The sequence below is a fragment of the Phragmites australis genome, chromosome 18, assembly GCF_958298935.1.
Source record: "Phragmites australis chromosome 18, lpPhrAust1.1, whole genome shotgun sequence".
Taxonomy (NCBI): domain Eukaryota; kingdom Viridiplantae; phylum Streptophyta; class Magnoliopsida; order Poales; family Poaceae; genus Phragmites; species Phragmites australis.
Genome location: NC_084938.1, coordinates 9,785,575 through 9,811,425, shown reverse-complemented (window position 1 = coordinate 9,811,425; position 25,851 = coordinate 9,785,575). Strand labels below are relative to the sequence as shown.

The 25,851-nt window shown below is 43.0% G+C and overlaps 2 protein-coding genes across 3 annotated transcripts; one reads left to right on the top strand and one right to left on the bottom strand.

The window, feature by feature from the left end:
- Positions 1-1,912: 1,912 nt before the first annotated feature.
- Positions 1,913-11,057, bottom strand: LOC133898451 (reticulon-like protein B21). Of its 2 annotated transcripts, none has more exons than XM_062339148.1 (14): positions 9,752-11,057; positions 9,625-9,660; positions 9,458-9,526; positions 9,291-9,359; positions 9,122-9,190; positions 8,951-9,016; positions 8,784-8,858; positions 8,549-8,651; positions 8,352-8,426; positions 8,077-8,239; positions 7,859-7,928; positions 7,480-7,545; positions 2,755-2,877; positions 1,913-2,400 (listed from the first exon to the last, which is right to left on the bottom strand). In XM_062339148.1, the coding sequence occupies exons 1-14, from the start codon at positions 10,389-10,391 to the stop codon at positions 2,141-2,143; spliced, it is 1,884 nt and encodes a 627-aa protein (XP_062195132.1). In that variant the 5' UTR covers positions 10,392-11,057; the 3' UTR covers positions 1,913-2,140. The 2 variants fall into 2 exon arrangements, with proteins under 2 accessions (XP_062195132.1, XP_062195133.1); XM_062339149.1 differs by having other exon boundaries at positions 9,458-9,523; positions 9,752-11,051.
- Positions 11,058-11,639: 582 nt separating this feature from the next.
- Positions 11,640-13,463, top strand: LOC133898531 (aspartic proteinase nepenthesin-2-like). The gene is made up of 4 exons (XM_062339246.1): positions 11,640-11,644; positions 11,985-12,640; positions 13,186-13,295; positions 13,446-13,463. Exons 1-4 carry the CDS (start codon positions 11,640-11,642, stop codon positions 13,461-13,463), a joined length of 789 nt encoding a protein of 262 aa, XP_062195230.1.
- The last annotated feature ends 12,388 nt before the right edge of the window (positions 13,464-25,851 follow it).

Genomic DNA, 25,851 nt, shown 5'->3' with positions numbered 1-25,851 from the left:
TTGTAACACAAAACTATAACTATTGTGCTTATAGGAACATAAAATTACTAGTTTTGTACACTAATTTTACGCATAACTCGATTTCCGTTATCTCTCAAAATTCAGTGTTCATTGGTACTATTTATCGATAAAAAATCAATGGTCTTCTATTTTTCTAAAAATCTTAAAATTTCTTGTACGTATTTTATAATACATGTAGTTAGATTCACCTAAAAAATATGTGTAAAATTTAAACTAAAATTCTCTAAAAAAAGACTACTTTTATAACTTCTAGCCATTGTTATGACTTTAACTAAAATCCCTAAAATTTTAAAAAATTTATTAATATTTTTTGTATATGATGAACTAATTTTAAAATTATTTTTAGTCCTAGACTATACGGTGAAAATGTGATTTCAAATATAATGCTCCATTTGTAAATATTAGTGAAATAATTTTAAAAATTAGTCTATCATATAAGAAAAATATTAATAATTTTTTCTATATTTTTGAGATTTTATTTGAGGCTTTAACAATTGTTAGAAGTTATAAAAGTAACTTTTTAAGAGAATTTTAGTTTAAATTATATATAGATTTTTTTAGGTGAATCTAGTTAAAATGGGTTGCACATTGATTATGGAACATGTATAAAAAGTTTTATGATTTTTGGAGAAATAGAAGATTATTGATTTTTTATCGGTGAATAGTGAATTTCGACGAAAGAGATAATAGAAATCGGGTTACGCGTGAAATTGATATACAAAAGTTGTGGTTTTGTATTATTAGGCATAATAGTTATAGTTTTGTGTTACAAATGATATAATAGTCGTAGTTTTATGTAATTCGCTATAGATTTATTGTGATTTCTTAGGTGTTGAGTTGTGGTAGAATATTAGAACAGTATTAGGAATAGGAAAAAATCTTAAAATGGTGGAAAGATATGCGAAATCTGGAGGAATATCCTGATTCCTGAAATTTTCATTTGAGTGGGGTATACATGAAGGAGGTTCTGAAATAGAGTAGAACAATGCACTAGTTAAGTATGTGTTCGATTTCTTGATTATCTTCAGTATAGTACCTTTTTATGCTCTTATGAAGCAGTAGTACCAAGTAAACATTCTGACATAATTCAGCCACATTGGTAGATTCGCTATACAATTAGGTCTCGTTCGTAACTAGGGGTGGTTACGAGATTTGTATGGGAGTTGTGCTGCTTCATCTGTAGTTCCTGACGTTCCAAACATGGCGGGCGTAGTGGCATTAGTACTTAGGAATGTCTCGGCTTCAGTCGACTGAAATCGCTAGAGATTTTAGTCGACTGCCATTAATTAGTACTTAGGAATGTCTCGGCTTCAGTCGACTGAAATCGCTAGAGATTTTAGTTGATGGCCATTATATTCCAGCGGGTTTCGGCGAGTTTAGTGTTTTAGGGGCTGGATTAGGGACAGGCTTAGAGGAAAGGCCATAGGTGGCAGGCGAGTCTAGTGGTGGTGGCGGGTGGCCGTGGTGACAATGGTAGGTGGTGGGGTGCTAACGGCTGTGGTGATAGAGGACCGACGATGGACAGTGCTAGCGGAAGATGAGACAAAACTCTAACGTGTTGAGAAAGCATCTTGCCCATTGATCGAAACTCCTTATGTTTTCGGACGACTGTACAGGAGTTGCCCCTATAGTATTTTAGCCTTCAGGATACTAAGACCTCGTTTGACAACTGGAAAAAAAGGGGTGGGATAGGGAAAGAGAAATGTATGAAGGGTTAGGATAGAAATGTGAAAATGAGTAGATGGCTAAGATTAAATTTCAAGTGCTCATTTCTCTTTCCTACCTCTTGTATCTTGAAATCCAAACGTATCTCGAAATCCAAACGAGGCTTAAGGCTTTTGGTACCGGTCCATCCAGGACAATGTTTAAAAGCGCTAGGAACTAGGCGGGCAAAATTTTAAACAGTGATCCTGGACCCTGTAGTTATTATTTATAGATTCATTCATCCAAACAGTGATCCTAAACATCCAAACATTACAAAACACCCGGACCACGTCCGGTGTACACAACCCACCCATCACACGATCACAACGTTCAAAACTACGATCACAACGTTCAAAACTACGCAACGGAAAAAGAAAATAAGAAAGGAAAAACCCAGCCTTTGAATTTCCATCGGTCACCTCGGCTGAATGCCGCCCCTCACCCTCAGTCTCTCCCTCGCGAACTCGCCGGAGACCGGCGCTCGCCGGTGCCGTGGCGCCACCGCCCCGAACCCTTGCCTCTCGTCCTGGGTCCTGGCCGGGCCAGAGTTCACCGGAGGCTCCTCTTGGTGTGTCTCATCTGCCGCTTCCTGGGCGCCCTCCTCCACTGTGCTGGTCCACCCGAACTCCACCATGCGCTGCTGGTAGCACTTCATTGCCACCACCAACATGAAAACTGCACAGGCAGAAGAAAATGGAGCAAGATGGTTAACATTCCTTCGAAGATTTACAGCCCTTCTGTGTGAAGTACTAATGCTTCACAGAAATGCTTCTAGCTACGTAGCATTCTGAGTTAGCCCTCTGCTAAAGACTTGGCCAAAATCTGTTCAAATCAAAATTTGTTCAGTTTTTGGCCGGTATGTTTCTTTTTTCTTTTTACATGTACCCACCGGTAAACCCGGTTATCTGCAGTTACCAGCAAAATTTGGAACCCTAGTTACAAACATGCGTGGGCCTAAGCAACCGCAACAATGCAAAGTGCGTTCGTAGGAAATATGCATGCAATATCCGGGTAGAAGAGGGTAATTACCAGCCCAAACACGAGCAACCGTGGAGGAGACATTCCAGACGAGGGTGAAGATGGCCGCCACAACTGCCTTCTTGTGGGAGCAAGACTCCCATGCATCCCTAAACCTCTCCAGCCAAAATTTGCCTGCATGCAATGAAAAGCAAGCAAAAAGCATTCAAAATTAGTACTACACTGCACGATTACACAACCAAAAACTACAAACATATGCCCTCTTTTCTTTTGATCTTCTTTTGGGAGAAAGCACCTGCCTGTCCTTCATGGATAATCAAGTCAGGTGCCATATCATGTTCAACTAATTTCTGTAGGATTCCTGGTGTGCTTTGTCCATCAGATGGGGCTAGACACTATGATTAAGGACAAGTGATGTAGGGTCTAGTTCAAAAAAGAAAAGTGCTAGTGCTCTGCTTCCATGAAAGAAAGATACAGGAACAGAGCATAAAGTTCAATGTATTGTTTCTTTTCTTGAACTTGCCTTTTCATTTGGTCCATACTAGCACCAACAATGAGAGGAATGTTGACAGTGTGTACTCAGCTACATATGCTTGATTATGTTGTTAACAGGAAACAACTTGATAGGATCAATAAAATGAAAAGGAAACGTGAGGAAGAACCAAGATACAAATTAAGGTTTTGGACAGTGACGAGCTACCTACCATCTTCATTCACTAACGGCGCAATGAGACATTGATGATGATTCTGATAGACTCGTTTAACTACTAGTGGTGAAAAGGAAAATAATTCTCATCACAATCAAGTTCATAAACCACATGATACTTCCACTTTATTACGGCTTTATTCGGTACGGATGGCACAAGGTTGCTACAAAATTATAGCTCAAAATGCGTCACTAGTTAAAGAATTGAAGTGGCAGATATGGTAGCACAACATCATACATATAGAACATCCATGATCTTGTTTGGTTGTTGATCGCATGCAAGTTTATTGAGTAGTATGTCACGAGGCTAAATATTTATTTATCTTTTGTGCTGGTGGGTTGTTGAACAACAAGTGGCCCCACAGATGGGGAGTTAGCATGGATGGGAGACCAGATCTAGGATGGGAAATATGTTCGGAGGTGCCAACACTACACATGCAAAAGGGCAAAGCTAGGAAGCTTCAATACTGACAGTACATATGCCTTGGGTGAAAGAATCGCAGAGGACCAAGATCTTTTTTTTCTAGTCTAGAAAGCAATATTAACCTCAACAATGCAGTTTCATCAAATCATGTTCCCTGCTACCAATCCTCTTTTTTTTTCCTAGTCTAGCAAGCAATATTAACCTCAACAATGCTGTTTCATCAAATCATGTTGCCTGCTACCAATCCACTACGCCATTCTTTTGTACTCTATGTAGTTTTTTACTTGTCACAGTCTTCGAGATACAACCTTGAACTTCACATTTAGAAATAATAATAAAATCACTATATCATTTAAGCATTTCTATCGACAAATCTAATGATGCAATTTTCATACAACAAATTAATGTTGTTCCAAACGTATAAGTGGTCACAGATTCTAAAATGTCAAGTAAAAAAGGAAAAAAATGCCAAAGGTAGTAGCATTTTTAGTGATGTGAGTGCCAGATTAAATTAACGACAAATTTAATTAGCTCTAGACTCTACAATAGACTAGGCTTACTTTCGTACCGTAAGTTTGTTTTTAAATCCGGTTAAGAGAGCACCAAAGAGCTCTGGTCCAAGAAGAGAAGTCCAAGAGTAGGTTCTCTAAGCTGGACAAGAAATGATATTTTAGTGAATAGTGATGACATAGACCCTATTATCGAACCCAACCATTGGAGTAAAAATCTCTTCTACATCAGCGCTCCTATATCTTCTCCCAAGATTCGCTAGGTTGCTAGAACGAGTGAATGACACCCCCAACGCTAGCTAGTGGTTGATATGCGGGCGAGATATATTAGCTAGTGGAATTGGTTTTCATCCAGTCAGCTATAGAGCTAATCAATAGCTGATACAGAGTCATTTTAAGTAGAGAGAGCTCTTTTTTCTTCTCCTCTTCTTACTCTTGGCTTTCAAATATAGGGGGTAGGGGGCTTGAGGCCCCACCGCCCCACGGTGAATTCGACCCTGAGCCAATGCTCTCCCCGAGTCTAGAGTTTTTTATTAAGCTGTTGCTACTATTGTCTTACCACCAAAAGGTGCGATTAAAAAAATGGAAAGTGTTTTACCGCTAAATTAGTCCTTGATGGCATCAGTGATGAGCACACTAGTCGTTGGCAAGATTCTCTTACTTTTTTGCCCCCTCGAAAATGAAAAGGAAAGGAAACAAGGATGCTAGTGTGGGTCACTTCAGGACAGCATCTATCAATTTCATACCGTTCGAGCTTGTGCCACCGCACCAAATGACGATTAAGCCCTCCTTGACCACGCGACAGCTCTTCCCCACGTGCAAAAGGTGGGGTGGGGAGCGGGGTAACCGTGCATGCATTGCTCCAGCTCCAACGCAAAAAAGTTACTACCCTGGCTAATGTACTTTTTCCTTGGATCCAAAGAAGTGACCGGTTTACATCTACCGTCAGTAATAATAAAATACCTAGGCCTAACTACGCTGTCAATCCTAGTTTAGTAGCTAACCTAGGTTGAAGAATGCAAACGAGTAATGATTCTCCTTGGAAGTGGTAAAGATCAACTATAGGTGAAATCGTGCATTTTATGGAGTACATTATATAGCATGTCTGATTGTTTGTATACGTTAGTTATCAGGAGTAAAAAGTATTCTAATGGGGTAACAATGAAAAATTTACCATCTTGATCTGCTATTTACAGGTTCTAGTTTTACGACACCTCTCCGCCTCTTTGAATTGAATATGGGCCCATACTATTTGGTTGAATTCATGTCATAACTTAGAAGGACCGAGGCAAGAAGTGACCTTCAGATAAGGGAGCGTTCATAAGTCGGAACCAGGAGCACAGATGTCGCCACAACACGGGATCTGAACTGCACCTTGATCTACTGGCACTTACTACTCCACGAGTATATTGGAGTACTTACTACCTATATAGTAAGGGCAGCTCTAATAGTGTCACATCTACTACGAAAGACCTCTGTAAGATCCTAATTCAGTCACATATCCTCTGATCTAACGACTGTGTTAAAAAAAAGAGAGGGAGAAGACACGTGTCATCACAGGAAATACGGTCTTTCGTAGGACCTGATCTTGTAGAAATTGCTTCTTCCTATGAGACCAATGAGCGGTGAAGGGAGAGGAGGTGGCCCGAGGGGGAGAGGGATACGATGGCAGTCGACGAGGGAGGCCAAGATGATAGCAGCCAGTCGAATCCCGTCAGGCATGGTTTAGATTTCGATCTGCATCACGACGAGCTACAACAACAGCGGGCAAAGGAGGTTGCGGCTGAGGCTGAGGCTCGCATCCTACTAGAGAGAGGGGAGGCGCTTGAGTAGGAGGGGCTGAGGGGGAGAGCCTGGAGGGAGGTCAGCAGCGGTGGGGCTTAGATCCCGACGGATTCAGTCGGAGCTCGAGGGTTCCCTCGTCGGCCGATGCCCGTGGAAGGAAGGGGTGGGCGAGAGTGCGTAATGGAGCAGGGAAACAACCATCTTCCTTGTCGCCGTCATCGGCCGCAGGGAACGCGTGGCGTAGGCGGACCAACTGCTTGCTTGGGCGGAGGTGTCGTGACGACCAGTGTGGTGGGCAGGAGAGGGAGAGGTCGTGCCCGCAGCTCTGATCCAGCCAGATCTAGCCACTAATTTAAACCTCAACACTTGCTATAAGATGTAGTATTTAAACGCATATCTAAACGCACACTAATTTCTATACACGTACACTCACACACACCTTAAGACGCATGCTAGATCTATAACATATACTTACACACGTTTATTGAAGAGATTCACAAAGCCTTAGGTTCCATAAGCGACGTGTACGTCACTCTCCCATTATAGTTCACATGCGCTCGAGGCAATTCGAAAAATTATTATCAAAAGCAGACCATGGTGAGACATCGATCGATCCCGAGGATCGAATGCGGGTGGTTGAGAGCAAACACTAATGCTCCCACCACTAGACTATCAGCCCATTCTCAAGGTCGGGGAGTTGTGGTGGGGAAGAGAGCGAGGGTGAAGTGGGAGGGAATGGACAATAGTAGAATAACGCTGAAATGCGGGACCTACAGTGTTTTGGGCAATGTGTTAAAGTTGGATTATTGGAGAGGTAGTCTTTTGTGCTATCTAAAGGTGACTTAACATGGCAAATTATAACTGGCAAAGGTTAGAGATGCTCTACGTACCTAACTTTTATAAAATTCTGGTAAAAAAATTGTGTACTTTTTTAGTACGTACCAGTGCGTACGTATGTGTGCTATCCCGCATACCTATGTGCCTAAGTTTCATAAAATTCTAGTACCCTGCTCCACAATTTACCTTGTTCATAATTACCTGGACACCACCTATGCACATGCTCAAGTGCCTTGGGGACCAGTAAAAGTAAAAAAAAAAGTCTACCACTGTTACAGAGGAGAAACTTGGATCCAACACCACAATTCTAAAAACAAAGCAGCTATGGAGGCGAAAACGCGGCAAGAAAATGCTAATCGCTGACGAGTGGGTCCAGACGGTGCTGGAAATTCAGTGGGTCCACTGTTCAGTGATTGGGTTCGGTGTTGAGTGTTCTTATTCATGTTGTTTTTTTTTTGTTCATAGCACCTTTAATGTAGTGAAGATTAGAGATACGATGGAGAGGTTTCACTTACCGTATCTTGCCAGCTGCGTGGAGTAAGAGGAGCACACCTTCGGGATGATGAAGACCCCAAAGAACACTGCAGACACAGCCCAGATCAAAGGCACAAAAAGTCAGTGACTGCAGTTGTTCTCCCTGCACCTTTAGCTGTACATGTAAAGTTCCTGACGCCTCTGGTCCCAACATACATATGGACGGTTAAAGCTAAGTTTTACTGCATCATGGCTGTGACAAATTCTCTTCAGCTTTTACCTATGGCTATGATGATTTCACAACCTCAATTCTTTTTTAAATTCTTGTTGGACGAAGCAAAAAAATACAGATAAGAGACATAATAATGTACATAGATGATAGATGGTAGTACATGTATGGTCTGTTCCAGGGGTACTTACCCAGTTTGGCCAGGGTCCAGAGGGTGACAAAGTTCCCGCACCGGGCCATTGCAAACAGCAGCAGTGCCAGCTGCAGATCAGAACACATGTGTCCCTCTGTCAGTACAAATCCAGAGAGATGTCCATATGTGCATCTACCCCAGATACTATGAACCAGTACAGATTTTTTTTCTTGCCTAATATTCACTGGAGCAGACGATATCTTTCTTGGTTTTTACCTTGATGGTGGTTGCAGGCTCGCCGGAGAAGAGAGACCTTAAATTCAGCAGCACCTCATTGACGTAAGGCAGCACCAGCCTCAGCAGCCAGATGGCCTCCTCCTCCCCAACCAGGTAGCACCTCTCACCAATTCTCTCATCATCGCAGTCAACACTTTCACCCCTGCATTTTTCATCTTACCACAATGGTGAATAGTGAAATGATTTATTTTGCATGTTTTTGTGCATGATTATGCAATGCAGGTAGGTTATTGGAAGAAATTTTAGGTACCTACCTGTTGAGGATGGACTTGCTCAGGAACCTTAGGCCAAGGTAGATCAGGCCTGCATATGAAGCTGCCGTAATTGTGCTGTAGAATTCAGAAATATTTACAGGGAGCGTTGGGTAATTGGTTAACTTCGCAGTAACAGTGCAGTAAATAAATATTGAAGAGTGTTAGTCTTGAAAATAAACTACTGAAGAGTAAATTACTTGAAATTCAGGTCTTTGGCATAAGAGGAGGAGATCAGTAAGAAAGTTCCCAATCCAAACACAAGTGCAGACTTTGACACATCCCTCCACATCACCAAATCCACTGGAAAAAAACAAGGGGAAAAATGGAGAAGAGCAAATCAATTTTAAGTTCATGAACTAACACATCAAATTGGTTGTGTTCTTAAATAAAACATTTGTCAAATTAATTATCTTCAAAGCAACTAAACATTACCAATATTCTGCATCCTTGCATGGCTTCTGCTGGGTGCAGATGGCCTGCCCTGAATCTCCTCATACTCCTCTTCAACTTCAAGACAAGAAAAAAAAAACTTCAATTAATTGAAAAATAACAAAACAAGAAGACCAAGAACTAAGAACAAACAGGTAAATGCTACTCACCGGGAGGAGTGCTGACAGGCTCTTGCTTAGGAATCCGGCGACCGGTTGCCGGCAAAGCTTTCTTCTCTGAATAAACCAAGAAAGTACATAACTGAAGTGACCACAATTAGGGGAATGCTAAAATTGCATCTGGACGACATTATATTGTTTAAAACTTTGAATCAAAGTTACCTGGAGAAGGTTTTGCCAGCTCGAAGTTCGTCATGGGGTGAACTATTATCGGTGTCGGCTTCTTCTCCACTGCATTTTAAGTAGATCGGAGTAGTAGCCAGTAGGTGATGTGAGACAAAATTTGGCCAGAATTAGCGCAAGTTTTGCACACCGAGGAAGAGGAATTCACCTGGAGGAGGGGTCATGGGCTCTGGGATGATTGCTCGGAGATCGATCGCCGCGGCGGCTGATTTCTTCTCTGGATTATTCAAGATCCGAAAATCAAGAACAGGCAATGTTGACTTCATTGCAGCCAAGAATGCAAAAGTGACGAAATAGAAAAGAGAAGAATTTCACCTGAAGGCTGTTTCACCGTCTCTGGATTAGCCGCTGTTTCATCTTGCAGTGGCGATGGCTTAATCCCTACTACATGAACACACACAATTACAATACAAGAACAACAACCTAAAGGATGAAGAAAAGAAGAGAAAATGAAAAAAAAAATTTGGCAGAATTTCTCTCACCTTTTGTCGGTGGCTCAAGATCTTGGTCGTCGTCCACTGCAACGTGGCACCAAATTAACACACAATCATACTAGCACATCGAGAAATGAATCTGACAACGACAGTGGGAGAACTACTATTTCCTTACCTTGGTGCAGAGCAGATTCTTCCTCATCAATGGCCATGTGATCTTGATCCACCATCTCCTTCTCCTCCTCCTCCTCTGTCTCCAGCTCCTCGTCCAATTCCTTTTCGTCGTCGTCCAACTCCTCTGCTTCTTCCACCACGTTCTTGGATTCCTCCAGTGGCGCCTTGCCCACCTCGACCACCACCACCTCCTTCACCTCGCCGGCTGCGGCCGCAACCGCCACCATCTTCTCCGGCGTGGTGACCCTCGCCACGGCCCGCCTCGTAACCACCCCGGTGGTCACCGTGACCGCCGCGGCGGCGGCGTCGGACCGAGACTTGCGCAGCTCCCCGATCGCGGTGACCGGCTCGGACGCCTTCCAGCTCCGCCTCTTCTTCGCCGCCGCGGTGGCCCCGCCGGCGCTGGCGCCGCCCTCGCTCTGGTTGCGGCGCAGGCGGCGGTACACCCGCATCCCCTCCTCGTCGGCTGGCTCGTCGCCGGCGCCGGCGCTGAAGACCTTGACGCCGCCTTTGACCTCGTCCATCTTCATCCGCGCCTCCCACACGGACGCCCCCGCCGCGCCGACGCTCCTCGTGGACTGCGCCGACACGCGCCTCCGTCCACCGGCCGTAGTACTACCAGCCGCGCTCCCTTGCTGCATTCTTGCAGCGATTCTTTTGTGCTCTGCTCTGGCGTCGTGCAGTAGTGCTCCGGGCTTGGTTGTTTGCGTTTGGAGGCACCCCCTCCGGGTGCTCTGTGACTCTGTCTCTGGTATTGCTCTGCGGACTGCCCCCTTCCAAATTCCTTCCCTGCTCTGCTCTGCTCCGCTCCTGCCTTGTGTTGCACTCAATCTCAGAATGCTCTGAGCCGGCCTGGGTGGGATTAAGAGGAGTGGGCTACAAGGGACAGCATGTTGAAGGCTTTACCGTTGTGAATCTGAGGTTCCTTTCCTTTTTCTCGTTGTGGAGGAGGGTGGGGTAGGAGGGAGGATAGCTTTTGGTTTGGTGGGTGAGGTGAGCCGAGCATAGCACAGAGCAGAGCAAGCTCCTCTGTTCTGGTCTGGTGGGGGTGGTGGTGCCGGGAGAGCGATTGGGGACAGGTGTCTGCTTCGGAATCTTGTCTGGCGGGGCTGCAGGCTCCAGCCCTGGTATGGTAGGTGAGGAGAGAGGAGGACGAAGACCGCTCCTCACACGAGTGAGACACGGAGAGAGAGAGAGGTGGGCGGGTTGGCTGAGTTTGTTTCGGGAAGAAAAAGGCAAATGTTAAATTTCAAACGTATGTTTTTGCAAATTTTCTCCCGCAACGATTTTATAGCTTACAACTATTTTCTAGCTCTGGCTAGCGTCCATCTCTCTATCGGAATAGGTGGCACTTGTCCGCATACGGAGATATCAAAGCTAGTGACCGAGCCAAGCCTTTCTTATTCCCACCTATGAACCGAGTTGAGCCTGTAGAATAGGGAAGTGAGGGTAAAATCTAAAATTAGACAACATACGTAACCGTATTTATTAAAATAGATAATATATCATCATATTTACAATTTTAGCATCTGCATTTGACACTTTATTTACAAAAATCTTACTTTCGTTACATCGTATGTCCAAAAAACACAAGTCTGATCATATTCAGCATATGAAGTGCCACCTCATATGCTAAAAATCAGATGTATTTGATATATGAGGTACAGTGTCGTATTCGGCACCTCGTATGTCGAATATGGCTTATACCAGCTAAGAACACTTTGATACTACCATTTTATACCGGAAACCTCATGTGCCGGTACAGATCATATTCGGCACCTTATGTGACGAATACACCTGATTTTTGACATATGAGGTGCCGAATATGACAATGTCAAAAATCAGGTGTATTCGTTACATAAGATGCCGAATATGATCTGTACCGGCACATGAGGTTTCCGGTATAAAATGGTAGTATCAAAGTGTTCTTAGCCGGTATAAGCCATATTCGACATACGAGGTGCGTGAATACACCTGATTACTGTAGTATATATTCAGTACATCGTGTATCGAATACGACAAGACCTACGTTTTGCAACGTACGGTGTAAAAAATAAGTTTCCAGTAGATAAGTGTCGAATATGAATACTAAAATTATAAATATGATAATATATTATCTATTTGATAAATATAATCACGGTATCTAATTTTGAAGTTTAGCCCAAACCCATCAAACGTCGAGTTCGTCTTCTCCTAGATGTCAGCAAGCCTCAGTGTTTACAACCTTGCCCCAGGTCCTTCTGCATCGACCTGCCCACCTCCACGTGCACGTCGGCCTCCAAGTGCGGCCACACCTACACCTACGGCGACACCTCGTCGACGCAGGTTGTCCTAGCCACGGAGACCTTCACGCTGGGCAAGACGAAGCTCCACAGTGTCGCCTTCGGCTGCGGCGACACAAACGAGGGCGAAGAGTTCTCGCAGGGCGTGGGGCTCGTCGGCCGCGGCCCCTTCTCACTGGTCTCCCAACTCGGCCTCGAGAAGTTCACCTACTGCCTCACCTCCCTCGAGGACACCAGCAAGAGCATGCTCCTCCTCGGCTCTGTCGCCGACATCTCGGAGAGCGCGGCCACCGCGCCGGTGCAGACCACCCGGCTAGTCAAGAACCCGAGCCAGCCGTCCTTCTACTACGTGACCCTGACAGGCCTCACCGTCATGTCGACGCACATCACCCTCCCGAGCTCGGCGTTCGTCACGGGCACGGGCGGTGTCATCGTGGACTCTGGCACATCCATTACGTACGTACCTGGAGGTGCAGGGCTACCGCACGCTGAAGAAGGCGTTTGCAACGCAGATGGCGCCAACGGCGAACAGGTCCGCTCACCAGTGGCAGGAGGATCCCGGGGCGGCGATCTCATCGTGGCTCTGCTCTGCTCGGCGCTGGAGCAAGGTCGCAAACATATCGTGGCCTGCTGTCATCTCGGAGAAGACAAACTCCGCGTTTGTGGTTTCCTATTCTGTTTCGATCTTTTCCTATTCTCCAGGATCGGCTCGGCTCACGGGTGCGAACGAGAAAGGCTCGGCTTGCTAGTTTGAGATCTCCACATGTGGACACGTGGCGCCCATGCCGGCGGTGCTGCCAGAGTAGGTTCGTGCAGCATCCTCCATAGATTTTTTTTCATTTATTTTCGAGCGCTGCACACTTCTACACAGGGTGGAGCTTCTTTCGCTCGGCTGCCCCTACAGGTATGCCAGGACGAGGACGTTCCTTTGTCCGTATCCTCGTCCCCTCATGGGCCCGATGAAAAGTATAATTGGAGATAATTCGTTATTTATATCTTATATAGTTGGAATAACTTATATTGCACGTTAAATCTCTTTTAGTGTGTGCATAAGTCAATTCATGTTATTTTTTTACTCTTTAAAATTGTTGTTTTGTAATAAAATTATGTTAATTTATTGCTCTTCTTGTTAATTATGTGTTTATCGCTATAGTGGATGGGGACCTGCTGGGGACCCATTCCCCGACGGGGAGCTGGGATGAGAAGGAATTACTCCCGAAGGCTGCCGCAAGGATGAGGATGTTCCAGTACTCCTCGCTTAGGGTGCGTTTAGTTCTGTGGATAGAATTATTCAAGAGATGGCCATATGTTTTTTTAACATGTTTGGATGGAGGGGAGTGGATGGGATGGACAGTAACTAGAGCATCAACTACTATATACTTACTAAAGTGACTGAGATCTGTGAATTCTTAGGACCTTTGGTCCCTGTAGCTACTGCTGACGTTTGCTGACCGATGGGTCTCCCACTCCAGTCAATGGGTTGATTTTCACTAATAGGAGGTGCTGCCACGTAAGTGCCTAGGATTCGTGAATTCTCGGGGCCCCTGGTCCTTGTAGCTACTGCTAACGTTCGCTGACCGATGGGTCTCCCGCTCCAGTCAATGGGTCAATTTTCACTGATAGGAGGTGCTGCCACGTTTTCCCTTCGAGACACCTCTGGTAAAGTGGCGCTCCTACCTTCCTCCCAATCAGCCCCACCTCGGTCGCCCACCCCCCTCCCCCCCACGCCGCAACTCCACAACCAACAGAAGCAGGTGTGAGTCAGATTCCTGTTCCTGCATCGCCCAGCTCCGGGCGTCCTCCTCTCTCTCAGTGCTCTCTTTTCCCCTTACGCCAACTGCAGCATCTCATTACTGTGTTCCTTCCTCACGTGAATACAAGCAGAGGGCCAGCTCCAATCACATCACGACGACATCGCTTCTCTATTTGAGACACTACTGCTACCTATTAATGGACTGATGTAGTAAAACGTCCGAAATCCTGGATATTTTCTCCTACTAGGACCTTATTGCTGAATGTAATCAAATCATTATTTTTTCCTTAACACTTACAATAAGTGCTCTTCTCATTTGTATTTTCCTTTTCGTATAGATTCAGCAGCTGAAACTAGAGGGTTTATTGATTACTTCTTTCGGACTACAACATAAACAAAGAAAGGTTAAATACAAATTTTTCATACTGTTTATTCTGGATTTATTCATGCTGCATTCTTTTTCCCTCATGATTCACTGTATTAATTTTTTTGGTTACTGACACCATTATGACCGCAATGCCGATTTATTCATCTTACATTCTTTTTTCCACAATGATCCGCTGTACTAGTTTTTCCGTTACTGACACCATTATGACCGCAATGCCTCTATTGTTGATCTATTGCGTCCCAAATTTTGCTGGCTATTGTGCTGGGGTTTCAAAAGAAAAAAAAAGCATGAAATCTATATTTACGGCAGGCATTTTGAGGCTTCATCATTTATTTTGTTGGATTTGTTAGTTACATACATGTCAACTAGCGGTAGATCTAGGACACGACGCCGTGTCCGTAGGCGTTCTTTATCTCCACCATGGAATATGCCTGCATCGTTTCCATTAGGTTTGCCACTTCGATTTTTCTCCGATTTCATGAAACTAACAAACGTGTTCAATGACACCGAACCATTTTCATAAGTTTGAGTTATGTACGCATTTTGAGGCTTCGTCATTTATTTTGTTGGATTTGTTAGTTACATACATGTCAACTGGCGGTAGATCTATGACACGATGCCGTGTCCGCAATCGTTCTTTATCTCCACCATGGAATATGCCTGCGTCGTTCCCATTAGGTATGCCACTTCGATTTTTTCCCCGATTTCATGAAACTAACAAACGTGTTCAATGACACCGAACCATTTTCATAAGTTTGAGTTATGTACGCAATAATATTTACTGATGTTACCCCGTCTCAAATTCCTACGACACAAATTCATTCTCCTTTGTTTCTACTGTTGATAATGATACGATAACACAATATTGAAGAAATTCCTTGACGAAATCAATTCAATGGCACCAACAAGATGATAACTTACATACAGTCTGCATTCAAACTAAATTGTGTCTTCATTACTGCCATGTTTGATTTCTGCAAATTGAAGAATATGTTCAGAATCAGATTGAAGGATCATCTTCTAATGAAACTGGTAAGAATATTGGTATTATGTTACAGTATGTTTTTTTAAAATGGTTACCTACACAGTAAAGACACCAATTTTATATAGAAACACTACTATTTGCTTCAGGTCACCAATCTACGGCAAACATATATAGCAAGCAATATAAAAGCCATATATATGATAGACAAACATCGGAAGGAAGTTAAGATCATTCTATGAGCTTATACTTTTGATCCAACTATTACTGCACTCTTATGAAAATTCTGTTGAACATAGGAGACCACTTCTGTCCCATAATTCCCTCTTACATTGCTACTTAGAACCGTGCAAACCGAAGGTGAATCAACAAATATAAGGCCTTAGCATGACAAGGTAACAATTATTGAAACTTTTTAATATTTACATTCATTCCATACGTCATTAGGAATTTTAAAACCAAAAGGACCTTTATGTCATGTACTAAAATCCAAAACTTACTTTTTGCATGACACTATGATTCTTCTTCGGTCTATAATTATCAAATACAATCAGTTGGAGATACATCCTTAGCTTCATTGGAGCCATATTTTCCCACACGAAAAGAATTTATATCTTTCCTAAAAGGTATCAAATACTGTGACCCTTTTTTATCCCCTAAGTATTTTTATTGTTACTGGTTCCGTTCATAATTGCACCATACTGTTTTCATGTTACTAAAGTTTTGCATTTATCTTTCACCTCTGTTCTTATGCTACCAAATATTAAAGAGACCTACAAAGATAGGTCATATTATGGAGGCCCAGACTATGTATGTGACAAATGTGGTGCTATTTTCTGGTATCAAGAACGTGTGACATCTCTCAGTTCCTACACACAGAGACGTATTATATACCATCTTTGTTGTCGTGGTGGAAAAATTTCACTGCCAACATTCAAACCTTGGCCACTCTTACTTCAAGATCTCATTCGTTTCAATGGTGGTTCAATATCGAATAAATTTATGTGTCATATAAGACAGTACAACTCTCTATTTGCTTTTACATCTATGGGTGCCAAGATTGATAGAAGTATCAACACTAGAGATGGCCCTTATGTATTTCAGATAAATGGAGTTGTTCATCATCACATAGGGTCGCTATTACCTGAACCTGGTAATCGACCTGAATATACTCAACTCTATATATATGACACAGACAATAAGATTTGTAACAGGCTATCTACTTTTGAAAGAGATGAATCATCAAAAGATCTTGATCCAAGTATTGTTGCAGATCTTATACAAATGTTAAATGAATGCAACCCCTTAGTACAGAAATTTAGAATGGCTCGGGATCGTCTATTGTCACCTAATGCTCCTAATATTTGTATCAAATTAATAGGATCTCCTGGTTCTCATAATGATAGATATAGCCTGTCTGTTGCTTCAGAACTAGCTGCTTTAATAGTAGAAGACTCTTCTTCTGGATTTGGTGAATTTGACATAATTGTGCAATATTATGGTGATGAATTTAAAAGGATCTGTCCAATTCATCCTGCCTTGATAGCTCTTCAATATCCACTTTTATGCCCTTATGGTGAAAAGGGATTTCACCTAGGAATTAAGTACAAACAGGTTGATAATCAACCATTAAGTGGAGGAGAAGATGTCACAATGTTACAATTCTATTGTTACTATGAACATTATAGGAAAAATGAGCCTAATCCATATAACTGCTGTGTACGTTTATCTGATCAAATCTCTGTTAATGCATATTCCTGCATTGAAAGTGAACGATTGACATTTCATTTCTTTCATCAGGTTGAATTACAACCTGCAGCTTATCAAGGTATTATACAAGCAATTGAGAAAGACGCTTCAAGTGGCAAAGATGTAGGTGTAAAAAAAACATTACCTTCAAGCTTTATTGGTTCCAGACAATACTTAGTCCAGAATTATCATGATGCTATGGCTATATGCCGTGTCCATGGTAGTCCTCACATGTTCGTGACATATACATGTACAAGAGTCTATCTCCTACTTTGCAGAAGAAAAAAACCTCTTGAAAAATGCTCCGATGAAGCCTCCAGTGTACACTTCTTTTGAGCACCGGACCATCTGGTGAGTTCAAAACCTTTCATTTGAAGATCTGCACAAGTTCTGTAAAAACACTCTTGTGTGCACATCACTCTAACACCGGATCATCTGATGTATAATATTGAAGAACCTTTTCAGAGTCAAAATACTTTGGTGTGAATTCATTTTTGAGCACTAGATCATTGAGTTAGTACAACATGCTGAGCATCGGACCATCCCGTGAGTGCAATCTTTTCTGAACTTGTCCAATTCAAACTTTCTTGAGTTTTACTTCGATGGTTTCTTCATGTATTGCATCCATAAGACCTACTAAAGCATATACTTGATAAACATATTAGTCCCATTGACTATGTTGTAATTAATCACCAAAATCACATACATACCCTAAAATGGCTATATTATCTACAATCTCACCTTTTTGGTGATTGATGACAACACAGCCAAAGCAAGTGGTAAAATATAAATGATACCAAATATAAAGTGCACAAGCACAAAAAAAAAAATGAATGTCAACAATTGTAAAGTACATAAAATCTTACCACTTTACTTGGATGCATCGTAAGAATAGCCAATAGTATCAATTGTAAAAAAACTAATGATATCAATTGAAAGTGCACCAAAGATACCAATTGAAAATGAACCAATTGTAAGGGAAAGATCTCATCTTTATCATACATTGTTCTTACCTTCACTTTGTCCCCTTTTTGTTGTAACTATCATGGAGAGAATTCTCTCATTTTCTCCATTGCCACTATCTCCCTTGATTGACTCATGCAAGAACTATTTGCTTTACGCGTTCCTTGTCTTGATATCACTTTTAATCCTTTCATGTGTGTTTCTTGCATCATGCTTCTCCCTTTGACAATAATCTTCAACAATCTTGCATCATGCAACTTAAACTTGCTTTGGTCATCAAAATTCTCCCCTTTTTTCAACAATCTCCAAAATACTACACCACATATATGTTGAACTCAAGGGAAACACATTAAATCACTTGGGAGAGAGCTTTATAAATTATGATATAATAATAAATGATACTAATTGTAGGAATCCAATTGAAAGGGTAATGTGGATATCGTTTGGAATAAAACAACATGGATCACAATTCATGAAACTCACATAATATAATCTAAACTCCCCATATATGTGTGCATATATATGACGAGAGTAAAACATAAGCACAACTAGACAACATCTAGATATAGGAAGTTTAAGCCATATTATGCATGTAGTTAGCTTAAAAGATCAAATGAATTGATAATAATATCAATTGATAAATAAACATTGCATACCTTTGGGGATTTGTAGATTACTTCATGAGACTACAAACACATACGACTTGAAACATATGTTAGTCTCAAAATCACAACCCATAGGATATGCTCTCCCTAAATATGTGCATACAAGTGTCAAATATATACTTGTGAGAGATATGCACATGTCACTGATAACAATGAGGAATTTATCCTATAAATTAGACTCATGGCACATAAAGTATACTATTTAAAGAAATATGTCATGTAAAAAACCTATAACTAATAAACTATGTAGGTTTCTCATGGGTTAGAGAGAAACACAAGCAACCTACCATATGAAAAACCTACATTAGGCATTGCAACAAAATGAAATGTGCACATACAATTCTAGACAAGGCAAAGATACTAGATGCAAAATAAAAAGTATGAACAAAAAATCTAGCTATAATTAGATCTTTTACCTTTGAATGGGGGTGATTTTGGGTATATGACAATCAATGTTTTCATCAACGCGCCCAATTTACTTCTTTGCTTGAACTTTCACTTGATCTTGTGAGTCAAGTCTCCATATCCCCTGAACTGACATGTGGACTTCAAATCTTTTTTTGAAATCCAAACTGACTAGTGCCCCTTCATGTTGGTGATAACTTTCTTGAACACCTAAATGGGTTGGTTCCACCTCTGGTCCTTTCTCCCAACCATGTGTATAACCACTTTGCTATTGTCTTTCTTGAGCTTGCAGTAGTTACTCTTGATCTTGATCTTGTAGTTGAATTTGGTGTAGATGTTACAGATCTTGTTTGAGAGGTTCATCACAAAATGACTTTTGCTCTTGGCCATTGCCATACACCATAGAGATATACTTGATGGCACGCAGTTATGCAAACCTTGGAAATATCTGAAATCACAGTATGGCCACTAAAATTTAGGAGCAAACAAACAGACAGACAACTTTGAAGGAAATGCTATGGAGTCGCTTGTTGTCGTACTATTTATTTGGTGATCCAGTTTGTGTGGGCTACTTTTATCTCTCTATCTTTCTTATAATACTGTGGGTTTCCTATTTATGCAGAGTATTTATGAACGCGTAAAGTTGGTCCAGTACTGCCCCAAAAATGTGGGAGAAGTGCTCCGGTACACCATCCGTCGATGTCGGGTGCCGGCGGCTGATTTCTTCGACTTCTGCGGCTCAACTCCACTCCACGCGCGGCTGCGCATCCGAGCGTCGCCGCTGGCCGGCAGCTGTCTTCGTCGACTCTTGCCCTCACCTCCGCTCCATGCAGCCGCAAAATGTTTACTTAGGGAAGAACGCACGGGTAGTTGGGTCGTACAATGATTAATTATTCGTTCACGATGAAAATGATGTTGGATACGCAGAGGAGTTTTGCTTTGATTTAAGTGAATGTTGATTACGCAAGTTCGGAGGATGGAAGTTTATTGTTGAATCGAGGCTCTTCCCGTCGAATACTTTAGAGTTCCGATTTTGTCACCCTCAAATTAAGCCCCGTCCTGCGTTGCTCTCCTCCTCGCCGCGCCGACGCATCGGCGTGGATGCATCACGCAGGCACGGCCAGCGTGGGCCGCCGCTCCGCATGTGCTCGTCCTCACGCTGCAAACTCGCCGAGCACCGTCCTTTGTCGCTCGCCGCGCCCAACACGTTGCGCGCACAAGTTTACCGTCGTCACGGAGACAATCAGGCCTTTGCGTTGAAGGATTATCGTTTGGAGTTAGGGCTTGTGCATGTTATAGGCTTTTTTTTTATTGAACCGATGCATGTTATAGGCTGGTTAAGGGCTTGGCGTTGAATGACGGACTACTGGACTGGATCTGAAAAAACACTTCCTAAACTATCCTTCAAATCATAATTAACCATTTAACCGGAACTAATCTCCACCTCCGATTTGCTTTGAAATACGGCAGCGTTTGGAAATAGGTGTACCAGAGCACTTCTCAAAATGTGCAAATAAGCTAATGGAGAAGAAGTTATCAAAGTGAACCAAACTCCTTGTGGTAATTTACTAAAGTAGACATTTTCGATGTGATGATGAATAATGGATAGTTACCATATCCGGATACCCCGGGTTTCTCATAATTCTTAAAGCGTATCTTTATCTCTAAGAAAGGAATCCCTAAACAAAGGAAACTACCTGTAGACACCCGAGACGTCCCGTCATCGGGAAGGTTTATCTCTAAGAATAGGAAGGAAGAGTCCAGACAATGTATGACACCTCCATATATATACGGAGCCGAGGGACCTTACGAAGGGGAGAAATCAAGGTAACTCGAACCAGAGCGCTAGTAGCCCACAGAAGCCAAGGAAGAAGTTGCCGACTAGTTTTAGATCCATCTAGGCTAGCTACGCCCCACTTGTAACAGGCACAGATCAATACAAGACAAACATGACGTATTATTATTATCCTCTAGAAGGCCCGAACCTATCTAAAAATCCCTGTGTGTTCCCCTTGTGATTCGTCTACTCAAAGCATTCCCATATTCTTTAACGAGTTCATCAGATCGGCAATTTACCAATTGTTGATAGCGGGCACCGTCCGTGGGGATCATGACTAAATACATTGAAGACACACGACATGCCATCGACACCACCCAAAGCTTCGTCGAAAACTGGTTTTTCAGATAAGGGGTTCTACGACAACTTTATCTCTCTTCCCGACAAACAAGTAATCGATTAGGTAGACTTCAGCGACAAACTTTCTGGCGACGATTCAAGCGACGGGGTAAGTCGATTTATGGATCAATGTGTTAAAGATTACGACATCAAGTTCGAAACACTTGGTTGCCAAGATAACTATGAATGTCCAATTCATAACAAGTCGGGATCATCCCCGTAGCTTCTGATAACATGGATTGTCAAGATATCAATCTCGAGCAATTTGATGAAGCATCCATGATAGACCTAGACGCCTCCTCCAATGGAGATTACCCCCGAGAAGTTTTCACTATCAAAAACAGGGGTGATGATCATGATGACCCTACAAACGGTCGAGGTCCTCCTCCCCTAACGGCAGGCAATGTTCAGCCTCACGTAGACATGCCACCTTCGGCCCTTACCGGGGCCCCTGGTCATAAGGGAAACATCCCAACATCGATCAAATTGAGACTAGTCTTCGATCGCCGTGGAAAAGACTCCCAGGAAAGCTGGAACCAATCAAGGCGCCATCAACAATTGCCTGGCCTTCTCTCCAGATTTATGGAACGTAAGTTGGCTAGCGAGGTTCCGCCTCGGGACGATCGAGAAATACAATAGAAGGAGAAATCCCATTGAGTTTCTCCAGATCTATACCACAACCATCCAAGCAGCTAGCGGGGATGAGAAGGTAATGGAAAATTACCTTCCCACAACTTATGAAGGAGAAACTAGGTAATAGTTCACCAATACATCGTCAAGGACAATCTACTCTTGGGAGCAGCTTTGCAACGTGTTCTGAGCTAACTTCCAGGGTACGCATGTTCATCCTAGCACGAAAAACGATCTTCACCACTACGAACAGATGGCAAACGAAATGTTGCACAAGTTCTTGCATCGCTTCAGCAATACCCGGAACATCATCCCTAAGATCAGCGACTACGATGTCATCCAAGTGTTCACTCAAGGGGTTAAGAGTCGGGGTTGCGTTGAAGACATCGCAAGAAAAGAACCTGAAACGGTTAAGGAGGTCTTGCAGATTGTCGATAAATCTGCTAGGGCCGATGATGCACTCCTCTACGTTAAGGAAAAGACTCAGGGTATTAAGCGTCCACAACTCGGGCTCGACAGTGACAAGGTCTAGAGCAAGCATTAGAAGAACATCAAGGGAGGTAAAGGCAAGAAAGTTGAATCTGATGAAGTTTTTGATGATCTGACTGACGTTTGTCTTGACCAGTGTTTCGGTCCTTCCCAAGGCAGAAGCTTTACACCAGGCTTTAGCGAAGGAGACAGGAAGCCATGGCACGACTTCCATCAAATCGACAACCACAACATTTACGAACGCCGCCTCTGGAGAAAGTTAGTTAAGGTAGAAGTCGAAAAAATGACCAAGGGAAAACAAGGTCCAGGTAGCAACCCAAAGCATGGACTCCAACTCTGAAGGTAACGGGGATGCCACGGGCACGATGTCTTTCCTGTCGGGCAAGAAGACGATTGACCATATATTCGGTTGTTCCGTGTCGTATGAGTCCACGCGACAATACAAAACAGTGGCCCAAGAAGTCCAAGCCACCATCCCAAGGGTCGATAAGTCGTGAAGTGGTCAGACATTGAAATCTCCTTCAGCCAAGAAGACTGCCCTGATAATTTCGTACGACTAGGCTGCTTCCTGATAGTTTTTGAGCCTATGATAAACAACTGCAGGGTTACATGAGTCCTTATCGATGGATGGAGTTCCCTAAACATCCTCATCGCTAATGCACTCTCTCGGTCTGCTATGAAGCCAGTTACTCAAGCCTTCCATGGTATAGTACCCAGGTCTTCAGCTACTCCTATCGGTCAGATATCGCCACTCGTTACCTTCAGGAAGCAAGATAAGTTATGGATAGAGAAAATTTTGTTCTACATGGTTGATTTCAAGACGACGTACAATGCCATTTTAGGAAGATCTACTCTCACCAAATTCATGGCAGTCACGCATTACGCTTATCAGTGCGTGAAGATCCTTGGACCCGAGGGAGTCATCACCATTCGGGACTGCACAAAAGCAGGCTTACGCTATGACAAAAGGAGTTTAGATATGGTCAAGCAGCATCAACCCGACAAAGAGATGAAGAACTCGAGGTCTAAAGCTGTCTTGAAGTCTTACGGCAAAATCAAAATAGTTCATTTGGATCCAACGGAGCCATCCAAGACCGTTCAGATAGGTTCCAAACTGGATCCCAAATAGGAACTCGTGCTTCTCACTTTTCTTTGGGCAACCGCCGATGTGTTTGCCTAGCAACCGTGAGACATGCCCAGGAACCCAGGGTAGTGATTAAGCATAAATTAGCTATCTAGCCCGATACAAAACCGGTTAAACAGAAACTTCAACGGTTCGCACCTGATCGAAAAGAAGCTATTAAAGAGGAAATCGAAAGGCTCACCAAAGCAAGCTTTATTCGAGAAGTGGATCGCTCCGAGTGGCTCGCAAATCCTATTATGGTCAAAAAATCAAATGGCAAATGGTGAATGTGTGTCGACTTCACGGATCTCAATAAATCTTGCCCTAAGGATGCTTTTCCTTTACCACGAATAGATCAGATAGTTGATTCCACCTCTGGCTGCGATTATCTAAGCCTGCTTGATGCCTATTCTGGTTATCACCAGACTAGCATGAACCTAGAAGATGAGGAGAAGATCTCCTTTATTATCTCGTTTGGGGTCTATTGCTATGTTAAAATGCCTTTCGGATTGAAGGTACCACATACCAACGAGAAATGCAGATAACACTCTATGATCAGATCAGTCAGAACATAGAGGCCTACATAGATGATCTCGTCATCAAAAGCAAGAAGAAGGAAGATCTCATCTTCGACCTATAAGAAACATCCAACAACCTGTGCAAGAATCGGGTCATGCTAAACTCAAAAAAGTGTTTATTTGGAGTCAACGCGGGAAAAACACTCAAATATGTAGTGTCTTACCGGGGAGTAGAAATCAATCTCGAAAAGATCAAAGCTATTGTTGTGATGCAACTCCCAAAATTAGTACGAGTAGTTCAGAGACTAACCGGATGCATGGCAGCCTTTAGTCGGTCTATTTCCTGGCTCAGAGATCGAGGACTTACCTTCTTCGAGTTGTTAAGACGACATGACAAGTTTGAGTTGTCAAAAGAAGCAGATGAGGCATTTGACAATTTAAAGAGATATCTTTCTTCCCCCCTGTGCTTATTCTATGTTTCGATTTAAAGAAGTAGATGAAGATTTACTCTTATACATCATGGTCGGACCACGGGCTGTAAGTGGGGTCTTGGTGGTTGAAATGGAAGTACAAGACAAATGGGAGAAAATCCAGCGACCGGTGTATTACATCAGTGAAGTAGCTCCACAGTCCTAAAGAACACTATCCGCAGGTGCAAAAGCTGTTATATGCAGTGCTGATGGCCTATCGTAAGTTACAACATTACTTCTAGGCTCAAAAGATCACAATACCATCAATATTCCCATTGGGCGATATCTTTCACAACAGAGATGCAATCGGCTGAATCGCCAAGTGGTCAGTTGAACTCGGGAATTTGATGTCCATTTCGTGCCTCGAATACCAACCAGGACACAAGCACTTACTGACTTCATGGCCAAATGGACAGAACCAGATCAACCCCAGGATGACCATGGCAACCTATCGAATGTATGGACTCTATTCTTCGACGGATCACTCACACTTCAAGGTGTGGGGGCTGGGATTATACCAATCTCTCCAACAGGAGAAAGCCTACAATATGCTTTGTTGATTGATTCTTTGGCTACAAATAACGTGGCCGACTATGGGGCTCTACTAATCGGACTCTGAGTAGCTTCTGCTTTTGGCATCTGCCGCCTGCTTGTGAAAGGGGATTCACAGTTGGTGGTGAAGCAAGTTAGCATGGAGTATCAAACCACAGATAAGACCATGATAGACTACCTCACGGAGGTGAGGAAGCTGGAAAAGAAATTCATTGGACTCGAGGTCAAGTATATCCCAAGGAAGAATAATTGTCTTGCCGATTGTCTTGCCCGCATGGTATCCTCACAGTCTCCAGGACAACCTGGGATTTTCATAGAGAAACTCTCAAAGTCGTCTGTGAAATCATCAAAGAACGCAACCGAGGGAGTGGTGGTCTACGAGACCTATAATCAGTTCAAGGGCTCGCTAGGGATTGACGCTCTAAAAGGAGTCGCAGGGGAACTTGTGGCTCAGTTGAAAGCGAAGTTTTGTGGATGACCATGATCTGCTTGTACCTTAAAGATCGAGTTGTGCCTGAAGCTGATGCACTGACCGAACAAATTTCCAGTCAATCTAAGATGTATACCTTATCGAAAAGGCACTTATGGAGTACTCATGAAATGCATTTCTGAAAAGCAGGGTAGATAACTACTCGAAGAAATCCATTTGTGGGGGGGGGGGGTGTGGAGCTCACGCTTCCTTCCGAACCCTGGTCGGAAAGCGATTCAGACAAGGTTTCTATTAGCATACGACTCCCCATGATGCGAGCGAGTTGCTAAAGAAGTGTACAAGCTATCAATTTCATAGCATAAGAGTACATCAACCCACTCAAGCCTTACAGATGATCCCTTTGTTGTGGCCATTCGTGACATGGGGGCTTTAAGTTCCTGTTCATTGCAATTGACACCTTCACCAAGTGGATTGAAGCTTAGCCAGTCGAAAAAATCACGTCGGTGGCTACCAAGAAATTCATCAT